Consider the following 18,534-nt stretch of genomic DNA (forward strand, 5'->3'; position numbering starts at 1 on the left):
CAATGTATTTCAGCCAATAGTGAGCGAGTGTCGGCCAATCAGAAGTGATCGCGATTGTCACACTGTAGCTGTCAAACTACGTCAATCGACCCTTTGGAATCGGCCTACCACGCTCACTATTGGCTGAAATGCATGGTTGCAGCAAAAATACCATAAATTCAGCCAATCATAAAATTGAGATTGTAATATACCTACTCAGGTTTTGTTTTTCAAAACCTGCAGCATTAACGCTGAGTCGGAGCCTTTTCATGTTGTGCCATATGGGTGCAAAAACCATAGCTTATTAGTCATTTTATTTTTAGTTTGTTTATGTTCTATAACCGCACATAGGTCGTTACCGTTACAACATACCGTTGCCAGGTTGCCAAACCTAATAGCCGGACAGACCAGCCAGTTTGGCCGGTCATTTGGGTAGAAAGGCTGAACACCTTACATTATTGAGGATTTTGTGTCTTAGTATTAATAGGTACGCCAAATAATTGTATGTAAAATCAAGCTTTTTTTATTTTTGTCATAAATCTTGTTGTCAGGCGGCACTGCCGCCTGCGGGAGCGACCGAAAGTCGACTCGCCTGCGCTCGGCCACGATCGTTTGCGAAATGTAAAAAGCCGGACAAGCCGGAAACCATTTATTTTGGCCGGACACGCAATCAAAAAGACTACATATATGTCCGGCTTTATCCGGACGTCTGGCAACTCTAACCGCACAAGAAGAATAAATATGTTTTGTCTTTCTTCTTCTTTCTTAATAATGATTGATGCAGGTTTACCTTAAGTCCACAAAGGAAACCAAATTGTAGTTATAGTACGCGACAGGTCGAGATGGCAATCGGAGTATGAGGCGGGGGGACGCCCCGCACCGCTCGTCCCCACCCCGATCACCATCTCGACCTGTAGCGTATGTAGGTATTAACTATTTACGTACTCGCTACCATTTTATATCGGAGGCGTTTAGCGAGCGTCGCGTCGGGCGCGGGGCGGCGAAAGTTGTCAGGAGCCGGTGAAAGTGATCGAACGTAACAACCGGAACGGCTTTCTTCCCTGTCTAACCTTGTTGAGCTTAGATCTCCTGTAGCTACTGTTGCTTGTATTGATTAGTCAATCGATTTAAGGGGAAACCTTAACAACGAATACACTCGACCAGAGGAGACGGAATATGAGGGCGAGAATCGGATGGATCCACCTACCTATGCAAGTTACAGTAACACTTTTTATTAATCTTTGGGGCAAGTTAGGGGTGGGTACAGTCCTAGGGGACTACGACCAGTGCCAGTGCTTAGTGATACCGGCTCTTCGCAAAATTGAGAGAAATTCCATCATTGTATGGCTTTTATAAGAAGTAAGACGAAAATGATGTCCAATGCCCCACCCAGTAATCGTTGAGAGCTCTGCACGCGAAATTATGGAGTTTCTCTACATGATCAAATCATGAGGAGATCCGTAGGAGAACTACAGTAACCGACATAGCTCAACGGGTTGCGAAGCTGTAGTGGCAATGGGCATGGCATAGTTCGTAAAAACGATGGACGTTGGGGTCCCAAGGTGCTGGAAGACGCAGTGTTGGAAGACCCCCCACTAGGTGGACGGACGACATCAGACGAGTCGCAGGGAGCCGCTGGATTCAGGCGGCGCAAGACCGTGGCGTGTGGAAGTCCCTACAAGAGACCTATGTCCAGCAGTGGACGTCTATCGGTTGATGATGATGATGACCATCGTCAAGTTCAAGTTCGGTCAAGTTATTCAGATCGTGATTCCCAGAGAGACTCGGCTTCAAATGCTGTGCGGTACTGCTTGTGGTTTGTGATAAGATAACTATTTAAAATGAGAGGACTCGTCACAAATAAACAATAACAAACATACGTGAATAATTGACATAAAGCTGCAGTGGAGGTACTAATGTTGATGAACCACAACGGAATGTAGGTTAGTTATTTATATGATACAGCGTCCTATCGGTCAACGACTCGCTTGGGGGGAAAATGTAATTGATTGTTGCTTGTTGGCAATAGTTTACGACCTTACCGAGGTGGCGGTTCATGCGTTACCTAATAAGTTCGACTATTATAGACGCGGTTCTTAGCCAAGCCATAGCTTACGGACGCGTCCCATAGTTTGTTTCACGCTTTAACATTGTGTTTTGTTTATTTATTTATTTTAAATAGTTGTAATACCTAGCTGTAAATTATTAACTACCCATATCTTATGTTTGGGAAGGCACTGGCCCCTAAGACACGGGATTTCCTAGTTTAGGGGTCAGGATTCCAGAGAGTTGTTTTCTGTACTGAGTTGTTTAAATAAATAAATATTTAAATATATATATATATATATATTAAATATATTACATGTTGCCTACCGTCTCTGTTCTTAGCTCCAGTCCAGGTGCATGATAGGCGGTTAAAGTAGAGTTACGGTCCATCATCATCATCATCATCATGATCAACCCATCGCCGGCACTACAAAGCACGAATCTCTTCTCAGAAGGGTTTAAGCAAGTGACGTTTAAACTCCGAAAAGTTAGAGGTGCGTGCCCCCGACCTCCAGATTAAGACACGGACGTCTTAATCACGGTTTTTTGTGAAAGGTCCGCTATCCGGCTTGTATTCTAGGTCCATAAAAAATTTCCAAACGCAAATATATAAAACGTTATCTGTATCTGAAAAATTAAAACTTCTATCAGATTACCGTATTGTTTTTTTTCGACGCAATACATGTATAATGTAGGTATGAGAGTACATAATATATGTACACTCATACCTAATTTATTTTTATTTTTAATAAAGAATATTAGCCATGTTAAATGACTAATATTCCTCCATTCCTCTCCAACTAAGCGTCAGGCTTGTGCTAGGAGTAGGTACGACAATAGTGCAACGGGCGCGGTTTGAACCGTCGACCTTTCGGTTTTCAGTCCACTCCTTTACCGATTGAGCTATTGAGGCTCTTAAATTCATAACACCAAAAATACGCATTTTTATTAACATTTCCACCTCTAAAAATGGAATAACGGCACATTTCGACCTCTGTAAGAAAGGGCCTCTGTAAATGAGACAACTATAATTTTAAACCTGCTTAATTGGAAAATTGGATTATTGGAAACCCTCAAAAATTGGTACATATTATGTCTTGGTCCCTTGAGATCCTAATTAACTAGGTTTCACTGTATTATAAATGTGTGGATGTTTGGATGTTTGTTACTCAATCACGCAAAAACGGCTAAACGGATTTGGATGAAATTTGGAATGGAGATAGATTATACCCTGGATTAACACATAGGCTACTTTTTGTCCCGGAAAATCGAAGAGTTCCAGCGGGATTTTGAAAAACGTAAATCCACGCGGACGAAGTCGCGGGCATCAGCTAGTATGTAATAAATGCATTGTCCTACTTATGTCTATGTCTAAAATACCTAATGTTACATTGTTAACGATTTAATCTTTATAATTCTCTTTCTTTTTCTTGCTGGTTCTTCTCGGTAGGAACAGTATTCCGAACCAGTGGTAAATTAAACTAGTTAACGATTCAAAAGCACTTGTAATAAGTCAACTTGAATAAATATATATATATATATATTCTATTCCTTCTTTTCAGGAAGACAAAGAGGCGACGTTTCCAGTCATATCATCTTCATAATGGTAAGTCAGTCAATATATTAGGTAGCTACTAACTGTGTCCGCGACTTCGTCCGCGTGGATTTAGGTTTTTAAAAATCCCGTGGGAACTCTTTGATTTTCCGGGATAAAAAATCATCTAAGACTTGAACTCTCTATGTTTTATCCATGCAAAAAATCACGTCGATCCGTTGCTCCGTTGCGGTGTGATTGAAGGACAAACCAGCAAACAAACACACTCTCGCAATTATAAAATATGTCCGTGGTACTTTACAAAATAAATGGTTAGGTCAAATTCTAAACTAAGTACTAATTAATAAAACTTGCCTAAAGAAAGTCAAGGAAAACCTTTAAAGAATGTATAAGTACCTGCTGTAAAAAGTGGTATAGGTACTGTACCTCTAAAAAATGACGAAAAAAATACGACTGTACTACGGAACTCTCGGTGCGCGAGCCTGACTCTCACTTGGCCGGGTTTTTTCATACAGTACACAAACGACTTTATTATCCTTGCAAGGTCACCGATATCCATTTCGGCGGCGTCCAATGTTTATTGTGAGTGTGACTAAGTGATTAAGTACCTACCTACTACTTAATTAAATTAGTTTACTAAAGTTCCTACGTTACGATAAAATAGCTGCGCGGTAAAGGTAGATTGAAATCCGATAGGTCGTTGGATAGGTCCAGGCCCCCCAATTGGGTATTTGACTACATCAAAAATAAATTATTTCTCAGTGATTATTAATTAAATAGGGGGTCTTCCAAAATACGTAAATTCCACGTCCTTTGTTGGTTTTAAGTGTAATAACCATTTTAAATTATCGATTAAACTAAAAAAAACACGTCAAATGATTGTGACGTCACACACCGGTATTCCATAGAATCTCGCATTCGCATACCTACTAAGCGCGCGTTTTGACGTTTGATAAAAAGTCACTGATTTGACTAGTTGTCGAATACCCAATTCTGTAAGAATGAGAATGAGAAATGAGTATTTCATGGCTATCACAATCGTCAACAAATTCTGCCCTTTGATTGGCTGTGAAAAAATGTAAACAGCGAATCAACCAATCAATGGGCAGAAATTCTTGACGATTGCGATAGCGATGAAATGGTTAACACAATCGGGGGCAGTTCTAATTCTATCCGTTGGAAACATCCACATTCCACATATTGTAAGCAAGGTAATAGAAATAGTATAGTGCCCAAAATAAGTTGGTAGTCCAAACTGAACATGAGGCATATGCATTGACTTTATTACTTCGTATGGACGGGGCCATTTCAATAGAATAGAATATATTTTATTCAAGTAGACTTATTACAAGTGCTTTTGAATCGTTAAATAGTTTAATTTACCTTTTATTTATTTGGTTCGGAATGCCGTTCCTACCGAGAAGAACCAGCATGACATGTAATCGAGTTTTCTACTTAATTCCTATTATTTCCTAAGAATGGTCACCCGACAGCAGAAGCTGTGGTAGCCTAATGGTTAGGAATTAGGACGTCCGCCTTCCAATCGGAGGTCGGGGGTTCGGTCCCAGGCACGCACCTCTAACTTTTCGGAGTTATGTGCGTTTTTAAGTAATTAAAATATCACTTGCTTTAACGGTGAAGGAAAACATCGTGAGGAGACCTGCATGCCTGAGAGTTGTCCATAATGTTCTCAAAGGTGTGTGAAGTCTGCCAATCCGCACTTGGCCAGCGTGGTAGACTATGGCCAAAACCCTTCTCACTCTAAGAGGAGACCTGTGCTCTGTAGGGAGCCGGTGATGGGTTGATCATGATGATGATGATGGTCACCCGACATGCGGAGAAGGGTATCAAAAATAATCTCTAGGATTAATCAAATCTAAAAGTGTCTTGAGCAGATACGACCCGTGGGCGGTTGGCTCAAGTCCGACTATGTAATGAAATTCTGTCATAGGTTTGTTGACATATGACGCCATCGCGAATCGAATATGGCTGACTTTCGTGTTACGGCGCCATTTGAACTTAACAGATATTTGCTCTGAACATTGTGTCTATTCTAATACAGACGCGACGGTTTACGGTTATTGTTTCTAAATTAATGTTAAAACCATCAAAATATTTCGTTACTGGGGCCGATTCTCTTGTACACAATCTCTAAACTAAACTAAATTAACAGGTCTAAATCTAGTGCTATCCTTTTCCGCAAGCAACATTATGACAGGGATATCAATAGATTTAGAGGTGCCATTTTAGTTTAGTTTAGAGATTGTATACAAGATAATCGGCCCCATTGTTACGTTAAAAAGGTTCACGGTTCTGGCTCTACCAAAAAGTAACCATTTTCTTCTTTGTCTTAACCTTTTACCCATTTCATTTGGGGTCTTGCCTCCTTTTCCGTACCTGCCAGGACTTTCTGTCCTGATGATTCTGGGTTACCATTGGCGAGTTGTTAAGGGCTTTAACTTCCTTCTGCTCATTGGACCACCATGAGACTGCGAGTTTGTTTCTCCCTCGTGATTTAGTAGTAATGTTCAGTTCCTTCTCTACAAAAACTGAATATGAATATGAAAATTAATTTATCACAGAAATCCTTACATTTGACTTAAATGGAGTCCTAGCCCTACTATTTGTGGTCATATTATTTTAGAATAATAAAAAGTTCTTTGTAGCCAAAAATTTTGCTATCATAAGTAGGTAATAATAACTGCCCGAGTTCACTATCAACAGAATAGGAAAAATATTTCCTTCAAATGTTTACAATAAATCATTAACAACGAAGTAGCAGTTATATAAATATTTACTTACTTTGAAAAGTGCCTCGATTTTTCCAGAAATAGACTGTTTACTTAATTAGCTATTTTGAAGTAGGCACTTGCTTAATTTAAATAATTATGTTCTAGTTGTATCTCAATGTATAATTAGCAGCTTGTTAGCCATAGTAAACAAATCATAGCTATTAATAAAAGCAGGAACCAGTTGGTTGAAATCACAAAAATAATAATATTTCCACAGCCGCGAGAAGCCAATCGTTTTAAAGTGGAATCAGCCTACGCAATTGACCTTTGCTATTTTTATTCTGGTGCTGTCAATCCACTTTGACGTATATTATCAAGCGCGAATAAAGCCCTACAACAGCATCGCAGTCCGTAGGTACCTACCTACTAAGTTAGTTTTTTCATCAGTATCATTGAAAATGTTAAAATAAAACCTACAGCTTGCCTAATCTAATTACAGTACAAATCATGCCCCCGTGGAATGATGACAAGAATACTGGCTGCATTTGTGCGCTGAACAGACAGGCGGATCCTTTGTGCTTAACCTTCTGTCACCAGATGAGGCAATACCTAAGATTTTTTAGAACTAAGGCCATGGAGGCCTTGATCATGGGTTCTCCAAGGCAAACGGATGAAAAGCAACTTTCGTTGAGAAAGGCATACTTGCGCCGCTTACCGGTCCCGGTCTTGATGTTGTCTTCGTGATTTTAGAAGCTAAATGTTTAATTTCATTTGTTACAGGGGAATTCCAACCAGCGGCAGAGTCACATCGCCGCCGACCATGTTGCGACCAGAATCGCCCCTCGCTGATCACCGCAGCCTCCTGCCGCGGCGCCTGCTGCCGGCGAAGGCGCAAATCGCCCCAGCGGACAAGAAGAAAAACAGAAGATCTCTAGAACTAAACCCTCCGTCCAACGATCACGCCCCGTACGACTACCCGAAACTCCTGATCTCAAAAACCACTGATTCCCTTAATACTGAATGTCCACGTAAGCTAATCAATAAGCAAGACTCATCCGAGAGCCTTAAACGGGCGCTTCTAGCTAAAGATGATAAAAAATGTGGCGCGCTCAAGGAAGCAGATAAAAAAGCGCTTGCCAAACAGGACTCCAGTGAAAGCTTAAAAAAGACGTTGCTTTGTCGCCAAGATTCTAATGATAGTGCGAAAAGAAGGGACTCTGATCCGAAATGGATGCAGAAGCAGGACGAGACAAAGAGGAGTTTGGAGGTAAAACGCGGTGGAGATAAGAAAGGTTTGTTGGAGACTGACATAGACGACGCTTGTAAGCGGATATATGAGAGGAGGACGGGATGCGCCCGGCCCACTTTACCCCCAGTTGCTGAGAAAGGCGTATCGCCGAAATCTCCTAATGGAAGCCCCTTAACTCCAGGCGTAGCTGCCGCAGCTGAAGGGGTAGTTCGGTGGGGAAGTGGCCTTTTATCCCCTAAGGAAGAGCCGAGACTGAGGCCCGCGAGAAGCTGGTACGGCTACGGGACACTGCCAACCGACAGTGATAAGGTAACTTTTCATTTAAATCAACTTATCTATAGGAATCGCTCGTATTTACAGGAGTAATTTATATGATAACTATAGTCGACGCATTTTAAACTGAGTCGTCGAGTTATCTGTCTGTCTCGCTCGTTAAGTGCGAGCGAAACAGACAGATAACTCGACGACTCAGTTTAAAATGCGTCGACTATGGCTAATTCCCGCGACTTCGTCCGCTTGAATTTAGATTTATAAAAATCCTGTGGGAACTCTGATTTTTCGGGATAAAAAGTAGCCTATGTCACTCTCCAGGTCTTCAACTATTTCCATGTAAAAAATCAGATCAATCCGTTGCTCCGTTGTGGCGTGATTGTAGGACAAACCAATAAACCAATCCATACTTTCCATACGTAATATTGTAAATGCGAAAGTGTGTCTGTCTGTCTGTCTGCTAGCTTCTCACGGCTCAACCGTTCAACCGATTTTGACGAAATTTGATACAGAGGTAGTTTGCAACCCGGGGAAGGACATAGGCTACTTTTTATCCCGGAAAATTGAAGAGTTCCCACAGGATTTTTAATAACCTAAATCCACGCGTACGAAGTCGAGGGCATCAGCTAGTAAACAATACAACTTTCGCATTTATAATATGGGTAGTGATTAATGGAAAACCATATTAACAGTTTCTTCGCACGTGTGACATAAATATTCCGTATATAAAATCTGTCTATCTTCCTTCCTGCGTCCTTCATTAAGAATGATCTATGTCTATTTGCGGTGTGGTTTTCTTGACGATTTGTGCCAAATATTTTAATGCCATAAAAACATACGGTATTACTCTAAGTAAGCTGTGATAGCCTAGTCGTTAGGACGTCTGCCTTCTAATCGGAGGTCGGGGGTTCGATCCCGAGCACGCACCTCTAACTTTTCCGAGTTATGTGCATTTCAAATAATTAAATATCACTTGCTTTAACGGTGAAGGAAAACATCGTGAGGAAACCTGCATGCCTGAGAGTTCTCCATAATGTTCTCAAAGGCGTGTGGAGTCTACCAATCCGCACATGGCCAGCGTGGTATACTACGGCCAAAACCCTTCTCACTCTGAGAGGAGACCCGTGCTCTGTAGTGAGCCGGCGATGGGTTGATCATGATGGTGATGATGATACCTGTACGTACATACGTACATACATACATATCGGGTGGAAACTGGAAAGTCGACAGTTTTGTCAGGTTATTTTGGATCTCGATACTTCGATCTTTCAACTGACCACGAAATACTTTTAAGGATAAAAAACCGGCCAAGTGCCAGTCAGGCTCGCGCAATGAGGGTTCCGTACTACAGTCGTATTTTTTCGACATTTTGCACGATAATTCAAAAACTGTGATGCATAAAAATGAATAAAAATCTGTTTTAGAATACACAGGTGAAGACCTTTCATATGATACCCCACTTGATATAGTCACTCACTTCGAAAGTTGAAAATACTAATGATTAGTTCATGACCACAATTTAATTTTTTTTTGTCTGATCTAACCCTAAATTCACGGTTTTCAGATTTTTCCCCAAATGTCAGCTATAAGATCTACCTACCTGGCAAATTTCATGATATAGGTCAACGGGAAGTACCTTGTAGGTTTCTTGACAGACAGACGGACAGACAGACAACAAAGTGATCCTATAAGGGTTCCGTTTTTCCTTTTGAGGTACGGAACCCTAAAAGTCGTCCTAGTTAAATAACACTACATAGCTGTTATATTATATCGTAAACGAAACCCATTAGCCTGATTTGCTGGGTTTTCAACATAATATACAATATTGCTTGCTCTAGATATTATCACCCATTCTAAAACAATATGAAGACTCATGGGAAGTAACAGCTTATTCTTCAAAATTGTATGCCCTGCATTTTATATAGTAGGTACTAGCGACCTCGTCGCGACCTCGTCCGCGTGGACTACACAAATTTCAAACTCCTATTTCACCCATTGAATCGGTCCAGTAGTTTGAGCTGTGCGTTGATAGGTCAGTCAGTCAGCTTTTCCTTTTATATCTATTTTTTAGATTTACCACGACTCTTGGCAGCTGCAATTATGCTAGCATATTATAATTATGTCGTTATAAACATTAAACTCGCATAAAATATTATGACTTCCCCAAAGATTCATCATTTTAATGCACACTATGATTCCTAAATAATATTGGATACGTGCTTTAGAAATAGAAATAGAAATAGAAATAAAAAGATTATTTATTCCAATAAACTTTTACAAGTGCTTTTGAATTCTCCAGTGAAATGCTCTAGTTCGAAATGCTCTATGGAGAATAATATCATCGGTTAATAATCTTTGAAAAATCCGTCAAGTGCGAGAGATGCGTCGAGTACAAGAAATAACACTTTTTTTAACCGACTTCAAAAAAAGGAGGAGGTTCTCAATTCGTCGGAATCTTTTTTTTTTTTTTTATTTTTTTTTTATGTATGTTCCCCGATTACTCGAAAACGCCTGGACCGATTTTGAAAATTCTTTTTTTGTTTGAAAGGGTATACTTCAAAGTTGGTCCCATTTCAATTTGGTGAAGATCTGATGAACATCTTCGAAGATAGATACTGGAACTCCTCAACGGATAAGAGTAAATTGCTCGCGATCAGTGTAATAGCTTAGTAAACAATAGATTTTTAACCAGGCATAGCATAATTCCATGGGGCCACTAAAAATTGTGAAATAAATTTTTTTTACAAAAAAAATAAAAACCGACTTCGTTACACAAACACTAAAAATTGAAAAATAATTTAATTTATTACCGAATATATTATGTATACAAGAGTTAATATAGTTCCATAATAATATTTTTTGGGGTCGGTGCCAAATGCCAATGAGGTGCCATTGTGGAGTCCCATAAAAATATGAAGTCTAGACGATTCGCGCAGCTAAAGCTAATTGGCACCGGCACCAAAAAGTATTATTATGGAACTATATTAACTCTTGTATACATAATATATTCGGTAATAAATTAAATTATTTTTCAATTTTTAGTGTTTGTGTAACGAAGTCGGTTTTTATTTTTTTTGTAAAAAAAATTTATGGCAGCAATTTTGAAATTTATATTATTAAATTTGTTGTTATAGCGGCAATAGAAGTACACATTCTGTGAAAATTTCAACTCTTACGGTTCACGAGATACAGCCCGCTGAGCTGACAAACAAAAGAATGGACGGACGGACGGATGGACGGCGGAGGCTTAGTAATAGGATCCCGCAAAAAAAAAATATCATAGGAATCTCGATTTCGTATCTTTGTCTTATGGAAATCATTCATCAATCATATTCAAAACATTTAAAATAATTTTTACCTTATGATTTCCTTTGGGTTTTAACTGCTATTTGTGATCTTTGCCCGGGGTATTCCGGATTGCTATTAGTTTTAATATTAATCTACCTATCTTTAAATACCTACTTATGAGTTACGAAGGTTACGTAATACACCTAAAGCATAGTAAGTACCTACCTTCTGTTTGGAAACACCAGATGTTATCATCATGATCAACCCATCGCCGGCTCACTACAGAGCACGGGTCTGCTCTCAGAATGAGAAGGGTTTGGCCATAGACTACCACGCTGGCCATGTGCGGATTGGTAGACTTCACACACCTTTGAGAGCATTATGGAGAACTCTCAGGCATGCAGGTTTCCTCACGATGTTTTCCTTCACCATTAAAGCAAGTGATATTTAATAACTTAAAACGCACATAACTCCGAAAAGTTAGAGGTGCGTGCCGGGAATCGAACCCCCGACCTCCGATTGGAAGGCGGACGTCCTAACCACTAGGCTATCACAGCTTTTAATGTTGCGTTTAATGTTCACCAGATGTTAATCTTGACAATAAAACAGGTATATCGATATCGGATAAGCGTTATAATCTAAAATTATACTAACCATTAAGTAAAAGATTAATTTTCATACTTTCAAGTAATTACAGCAATATATATTTTGATAATTTAAGTAAGTATCCATACTAATATTATAAATGCGAAAGCGTGTGTCTGTCTGGCTGCTAGCTATTCACGGCCCTGCAGTTTAGCCGATTTTGATGAAATTTGGTACAAAGTTAGCTTACATCCCGGAAAAACAAAGAGTTCCCACGGGATTTTGAAAAACCTAAATCCACGCGGACGAAGTCGCGGTTATGATCTAGTTTTTAATAAATAATTTATCTTACAACAAACAGAAACATACAAATGAAACCAAGATCAGCAAAACGTTAAAATACTAACAGACAATTTTCTATGCATTTCAACCAAGAAACCCTCTTTTAATCACTTCCAGTTCCTACTCATGGATTTCCTTAGTTTGATACTTATTTTAGGGGTCCTTGGCTTGGGTCTAAGCGGTAAATTAAGTATTTAAATAATCCATTAAGTATTCACATGAGACCAACGGCCACCAACCTGATCTAGTATGCCTTTTGTAAGAAAAAAATGTCATAATCAATTAAATTCAATATTATTTCGGTCGGGTTTATTTCAATTTTCAATTTAAATCGATTCATATTTGACGGAGTTATGCAGTGAAAATGACCAAAATTTCCATTCTATATCCCGAAGGAACCCCATCGGTTTTCGGGATAAAAATATCCTAAATATTTACCCAGAGTGTTAGCTAATAGTATACCAAGTTCTATTCAAATGCGTTCAGTAGCGTGATGCCTGAACAAACAGACAAAAGAAATGCTGTTTTGTGACTGGTTTTGGGCCTATTGTCCTGTAGAATCACACTAGCACTATCCTTAATATTAGTCTTAGGTATAGTTAACCGCCTTTAGACTTTACTAGCTGATGCCCGCGACTTCGTCCGCTTGGATTTAGGTTTTCAAATTCCCGTGGGAACACTTTGATTTTCCGGTATAAAAAGTAGCCTATGTGTTAATCCAGAGTATAATTTATGCTCATTCCAAATTTCAACCAAATCCGTTCAGTAGTTTTTGCGTGAAGGAGTAAGAAACATACACACACACAAATTTTCGCCTTTATAATATTAGTGTGATTATTGTGAGGCGTTGATGATAATATCCATATTAAGTAGGTATGTTTTTTGTTGTAGTATTTGCTGTTGAAAGTCATAGCTTATAATTAGCCGAGGTCGAATGTGGTACGCGGTAGGTACTAAAAGTTTAAAACCACTGGTTACTCGATGTGGGTCAAGAATCGAGCATCTTCATTGTTCTTACGACCGACCTGTAAACATAGGTCATTTAACTCTGCTTTAATGTCTTTTTCGTAAGGCTAAATCACTTGTCCCTTACCATTTAAGTACCTACCGTTGGGTTTTGGAAAATCGTCGACATACTATACTTAATACATTGACTTACATATCTAAATAAAGTGATCCTATAAGGGTTCCGTTTTTCCTTTTGAGGTACGGAACCCTAAAAATCGTCATTTATCAAGCGGTGATGTATGAGGAATGATTATTATTATCGATCACTTAACACAAGCACGCGAACTGCGTTAGTTAACTGACAGACAGACAGACAACAAAGTGATCCTATAGGGGTACCGTTTTTCCTTTTGAGTACCTACTTATGAGTTACGAAGGTTACGTAATACACCTAAAGCATAGTAAGTACCTACCTTCTGTTTGGAAACACCAGATGTTATCATCATGATCAACCCATCGCCGGCTCACTACAGAGCACGGGTCTGCTCTCAGAATGAGAAGGGTTTGGCCATAGACTACCAAACTGGCCATGTGCGGATTGGTAGACTTCACACACCTTTGAGAACATTATGGAGAACAATCACGCATGCAGGTTTCCTTACGATGTTTTCCATATTTAATTACTTAAAACGTACATAACTCCAAAAAGTTAGAGGTGCGTGGCCGGGATCGAACCCCCGACCCCGATTAGAAGGCAGACGTCCTTACCACTAGGCTATCAGAGCTAATACGGACGCGGAATTATTCTTTCTTACTTCAATTAGCATTTCTGAGTTTTTGCTTCACCCAGGAAGCATAACGTGATAAATTGGGTTTTAAACATTGACTTAACTTCGTATGGACAGGGCTATTGAACAAACAAAAATATGGCACCGACTCAGCGGTGCTTTAGCACCAATGCAACCTCAGTGACGTCTAGATTTCTAACGGGTCGTTCATTAGTATCCAAGAGGTGGCGCTGATTTATTTGGTTCCAAAACCGTGAAAAATTTTGTTCGCTTGGCCATTCTTGTCATTTATATCGATGGTTTTAAAATGTGTCCGTGCTAAGGAGCGGGCGATTACAGTTAAATTGAGCGTAAGACCATTTTACGATTTATTTATTGTTGACTGCCGAAAAAAAATATTATTGCCACTGACATTAGATTTTTTACTCAAAATTGGATGAGACTAGCTGATGCCCGCGACTTCGTACATGTTGATTTAGGTTTTTAAAAATCCCGTGGGAACTCTTTGATTTTTCGGGATAAAAAGGAGCCATGTCACTCTCCAGGTCTTTATCTATACCCATGCAAAAATCACGTCAAGCCATTGCACCGTTGCGACGTGATTAAAGGACAAACCAACATACCAATAAACCAATAAACCAACAAAACAACAAACAAACAGACTTTCACATTTATAATAGGGATCCCCCTAGTAGGAGTTTGTATCTCTCGTATATCTGAGATGCTACTTTTCTGGTTACCTACTTAGTTCTTTTTATTTACTGTAAAATGTGTGTATCTTTTTACACGCAATCTGTTCTGATGCCGAACAGCGAGCCGACTTCAATAAGTTTTTGCCTAAGGAAGTGCCGGAAAGTATTGAAGTCGACGACACAAGGTGTTGCTTACGTGATATGTCACTTCGACGCGCTTTCACTGCATGCTGTCCTGAAGTGCTTTTATTTACTGTAAAATTTGTATCTTCCACAAGTCAGTCATCTTTACTGAAGCGGAATAAGTTTTTGCTTAAGGAAGTGCCGGAAAGTATTGAAGTCGATGACACTGACGCTTATTTCTTACGTGATGTGATACGTCATTTTTGACACGCTCTCACTGAATTACATGCCGTCCTATAAGTGCTTTAATCTCTGTATATAAAAATGAATCGCTGAATGTGTTGCTGATCGCAAATCCCGAGAACAGCTTAACCGATTTCGCTAATTCTTTTTTCATAATATTCCTTGAAGTACGGGGATGGATCTTACAGAGAGAAAAATTTAAAAAATTCCTAAAAAAGAATCGACTGTTAGGCGGTACGAAGCTCGCCAGGGCAGCTAGTTTACCATAAGTTTGTATCTTCTACAAGCCATCTCCTGATGCGGAACAGTACATTTCACTCTTAAATAAGCTTTGCCGGAAGTGCCGGGAAGTATTGAAGTCGATGATACCACGGCATGATACTGACACTGTCGCTTACGTCACTTTTCGACGCGCACTCGCCGCGTGTGGACGCCCGGGGTCACGTCGCGACGGCGTCGCAGGCGCACGTTTTTGTTTGACTTCGTACTTTTTAAGTCACTTTCGATATCGTCGTAACAGCGATAACGTCTCTATAGTGGTACAATTTTTGTTGGACACAGTTTAAAATTGGATTGCCACTACTAAATTTAACCCCTTATTTATAAGGGTAGTTATAAAAGGTGGCAGTTTCAGATTAAATCGGGTTTTTTGTGTAAAACAAATAGTGCACCACGCATTTTTAGTGACGGTAATTTTGTGTGTCAGTGAGTGCATAGGTCGAATTGAGGATGCTGTCAACTAGTTTAGTGATAAGGCATTTTCAATAATGCCTAACGAGCCTCGTCGAACAAAAGTAAGTTTTCGACCTAACAATCAATCACGTTTCTAGATCAATGTGCTACGTGATAGGTAGGTTTAACTTAATTCTGTTGTATACAATCTCCAAACTAAATGAAACTAAACAGGAAACTACGAAAGGGATAGCAATATGTTTAGAGTTTAGACCTGTCAATTTAGTTAAGTTTAGAGTGTCAACATAATTAGCCACGCTTAAGTTATAAGGGTTGTACAATTTACTCGTGATAGCATGTGCCGGCATAGGAAGAACTATCCACCTTATATTCTAGCTTATATTATACTAGCTTATGCTCGCGACTTCGTCCGCGTGGACTACAAAATTTCAAAACCCTATTTCACCCCCTTAGGAGTTGAATTTTCAAAAATCCTTTCTTAGCGGATGCCTACGTCATAATAGCTATCTGCATGCCAAATTTCAGCCCGATCCGTCCAGTAGTTTGAGCTGTGCGTTGATAGATCAGTCAGTCAGTCAGTCACCTTTTCCTTTTATATATTTAGATACCTAGTTTGGAAAGAAAAGAAGGACGTAGTTAAATTAGTCTGATGCAAATCTGGTCCACAATAATATACATCAATCAATCAATCAATCAATCAAATTATTATGCATATTATATCCATAATATGGCCAACTTACTTATTTCTTAATTGTTAGGGTAAAAGATCAAAAAAAATGATATTATTTAGAAAAAGTTGTCAATCCAGAACACTGAAAATGAAGTTTTATTTCAGTTAAAAGTAAATAAATAATTCTGTGACCTCGTTTCATTGAAAGAAACCGCCGTCTTAACTCTTCGAATTTAATAGGACGTAGGTACAGGTATTTGCTTTTGCTCTAAAAGAGGTCTATTTTTAGGCCGTTATCGGCCTTTTATCGCTCACTTAAGCGTACCTACCTAATGCGTGACCGAACTAAACACCGTGTGTCATTTACAGATAAAAGTTGAATTTATTTTAATTAACTCAATGTACCAAATTAATACTAATGAGTTATCACGCTTTATGACATGCTATTAATATTTTGAACCAGAAATATTCCATTGTTGTTTGTTGGAAATCGGTAGGAAAACGAAAGTAACCGAGATAGCTCAACGAATTAGCAAGCTGAAGTGGCAGTGGGTAGGCCATGTCTGTCGCAGAACCGATGGCCGCTAGGGCAAACGTGTTCTGAAGTGGAAACCGCTATCGCAGTGTGGAACGATCTCCAATCCGCAGGACCTACGACCTAAGAAGATAGTGGGAAGTAGATGAATGAGCAAGGTTTGGTGGACGCAAACTAGTTGATTGATTGATATCCAAAAATGGAATAAAATTTGCTAGTGGTTTGACGATAAAGATTCTCTTGACTGTGGAAATTGCTCACTACGTTGAACGTATTGGTAAATTCCATAGAGCAGAAACAAAGAGGAGTTGGCCTAAGCAACTGTGCACTGTGATTTTCAACTAGGTCCTGACGTCATCACTGTGGGCGGGGCCTTAGTTAGTATGCTGTCTGCGTTCGTCAGGTTCACATCTTGGACGATTTAACCTAAGGACGCGCCTCGCATGATTATTCCCCTCTGTCAATAGTAATGGATTTTTAATCCACTGCGTTTATAAACACTGTTTGCGGAATCGATTTTGTCATTGTCAGAATCGTTTTCGATGTGTGACGACGTCTTACACGCTGGGTGAAAAATGCCTGTTTGTGCCGTTAGTGAGTGCAAGAACAAATCAAACACATCAAATTTACAAAAAGATGGAATTTCATTTCATAAGTAAGTATTTTTGGTGTAATAAACGCTTTCTATAAATTAAATTACATAAATTATTATAATAAAATAACAATCGAGAACTTTACCGATTCAGTAATTGAGTACGTAATAATTCGGTAGAAGCGAGTCACACTCCTCACGAGACTATATTTTGTTTTTTCTAAACAATTGCAACCCTCGATATATACAAATTAGGTTAAAATTTGAATACGCGTGAACAGCATGAAATTACGTAGTAGTACGATAGTGATTGCGGTTCGATTATCGATATCGATGAAAACATTTTCTTTATTATTAACGACTAAATTACCGTCTTCAAGTCAAGTAAAGAATAGTTATTATTAATTACCACAATTTTTTCGCTACCTATACTTGTAATAAAACTGGTCGATTTCTGTGATTTCACGTACTTAATACATTTAAAAAAAAATTAAAGCAACGCAATTTTAGTGATAGGCGCGAAATGTATAAAATTTATGTATTAAATCGCCAAGAATGTACATAACATTAACCTAATGGTAAATAATGACGTGTTAAAAATAGAAGAGGCCACCGTGTGTGTTTACTAATTTATTTTCATAGTATCATATCTGTCTTATGGAATTTTGCTGTGGGGTAAAAGCGGCAGGTATTGAGAAAATTTTTGCATTGCTAATTTGTAAGGGCAATACGTGTTATATTTAATAACTTACATTTAATTTTTTTGGACAAAGAGTACACCATATTGGAATTACCATGTAAACCCAATGTGCAATAAATAAATGATTGATTGGAAAGAAAAAAACATTTTATTGATTGATATACCTACTAATTATGTTTGGTAGGCTTTTGCGCGGTCAGGTTTATTTTGTATTATATAATAATATAAGTCATTAATAAGCACATTTTCACTATCGAAATTTTAAATGAAAATTTCGTTATATAAAAAAATACAAAAGATTAAAAATGATATAAAATAAGTAAAAAAGTATGTGCATATTTTTTAAATAAATATTTTTCTTATTTTTACGTTGCATTATTAGTTTTTGGGATAATTACCTATTAAGTGAGGTGAATGTATGCAAGAATACGCTACGCTGACCAAACACTGGTTTTAAGTAATTAAATACGAGTAATAAATTCTTACTTCTACTTTTGTTTCTGA

At 38.7% G+C, this 18,534-nt stretch overlaps 1 protein-coding gene and 1 long non-coding RNA gene across 4 annotated transcripts in view; both read left to right on the forward strand.

The window, feature by feature from the left end:
- Positions 1 to 18,534, forward strand: part of LOC138403241 (uncharacterized) — a 251,882-nt gene that overhangs the window by 113,855 nt on the left and 119,493 nt on the right. The window lies entirely within an intron of this gene.
- LOC117988107 (probable E3 ubiquitin-protein ligase RNF144A) overlaps positions 1 to 18,534 on the forward strand; it is a 197,743-nt gene that overhangs the window by 5,143 nt on the left and 174,066 nt on the right. For 2 of the 3 annotated variants that reach the window (XR_011237517.1, XM_034975209.2), the window contains exons 2-3: positions 3,588 to 3,631; positions 7,093 to 7,870. Coding sequence is in view for 2 of the 3 variants with exons in the window: in XM_034975209.2 (XP_034831100.1) it covers positions 7,133 to 7,870 (738 nt within the window). In the remaining variant the exon portion in view is untranslated. Of the gene's footprint in view, positions 1 to 3,587; positions 3,632 to 7,092; positions 7,871 to 15,304; positions 15,635 to 18,534 lie in introns of those variants that run through there. The other variant, XM_034975210.2, reaches the window with a different exon arrangement.

The sequence above is a fragment of the Maniola hyperantus genome, chromosome 14, assembly GCF_902806685.2.
Source record: "Maniola hyperantus chromosome 14, iAphHyp1.2, whole genome shotgun sequence".
Classification (NCBI taxonomy): domain Eukaryota; kingdom Metazoa; phylum Arthropoda; class Insecta; order Lepidoptera; family Nymphalidae; genus Maniola; species Maniola hyperantus.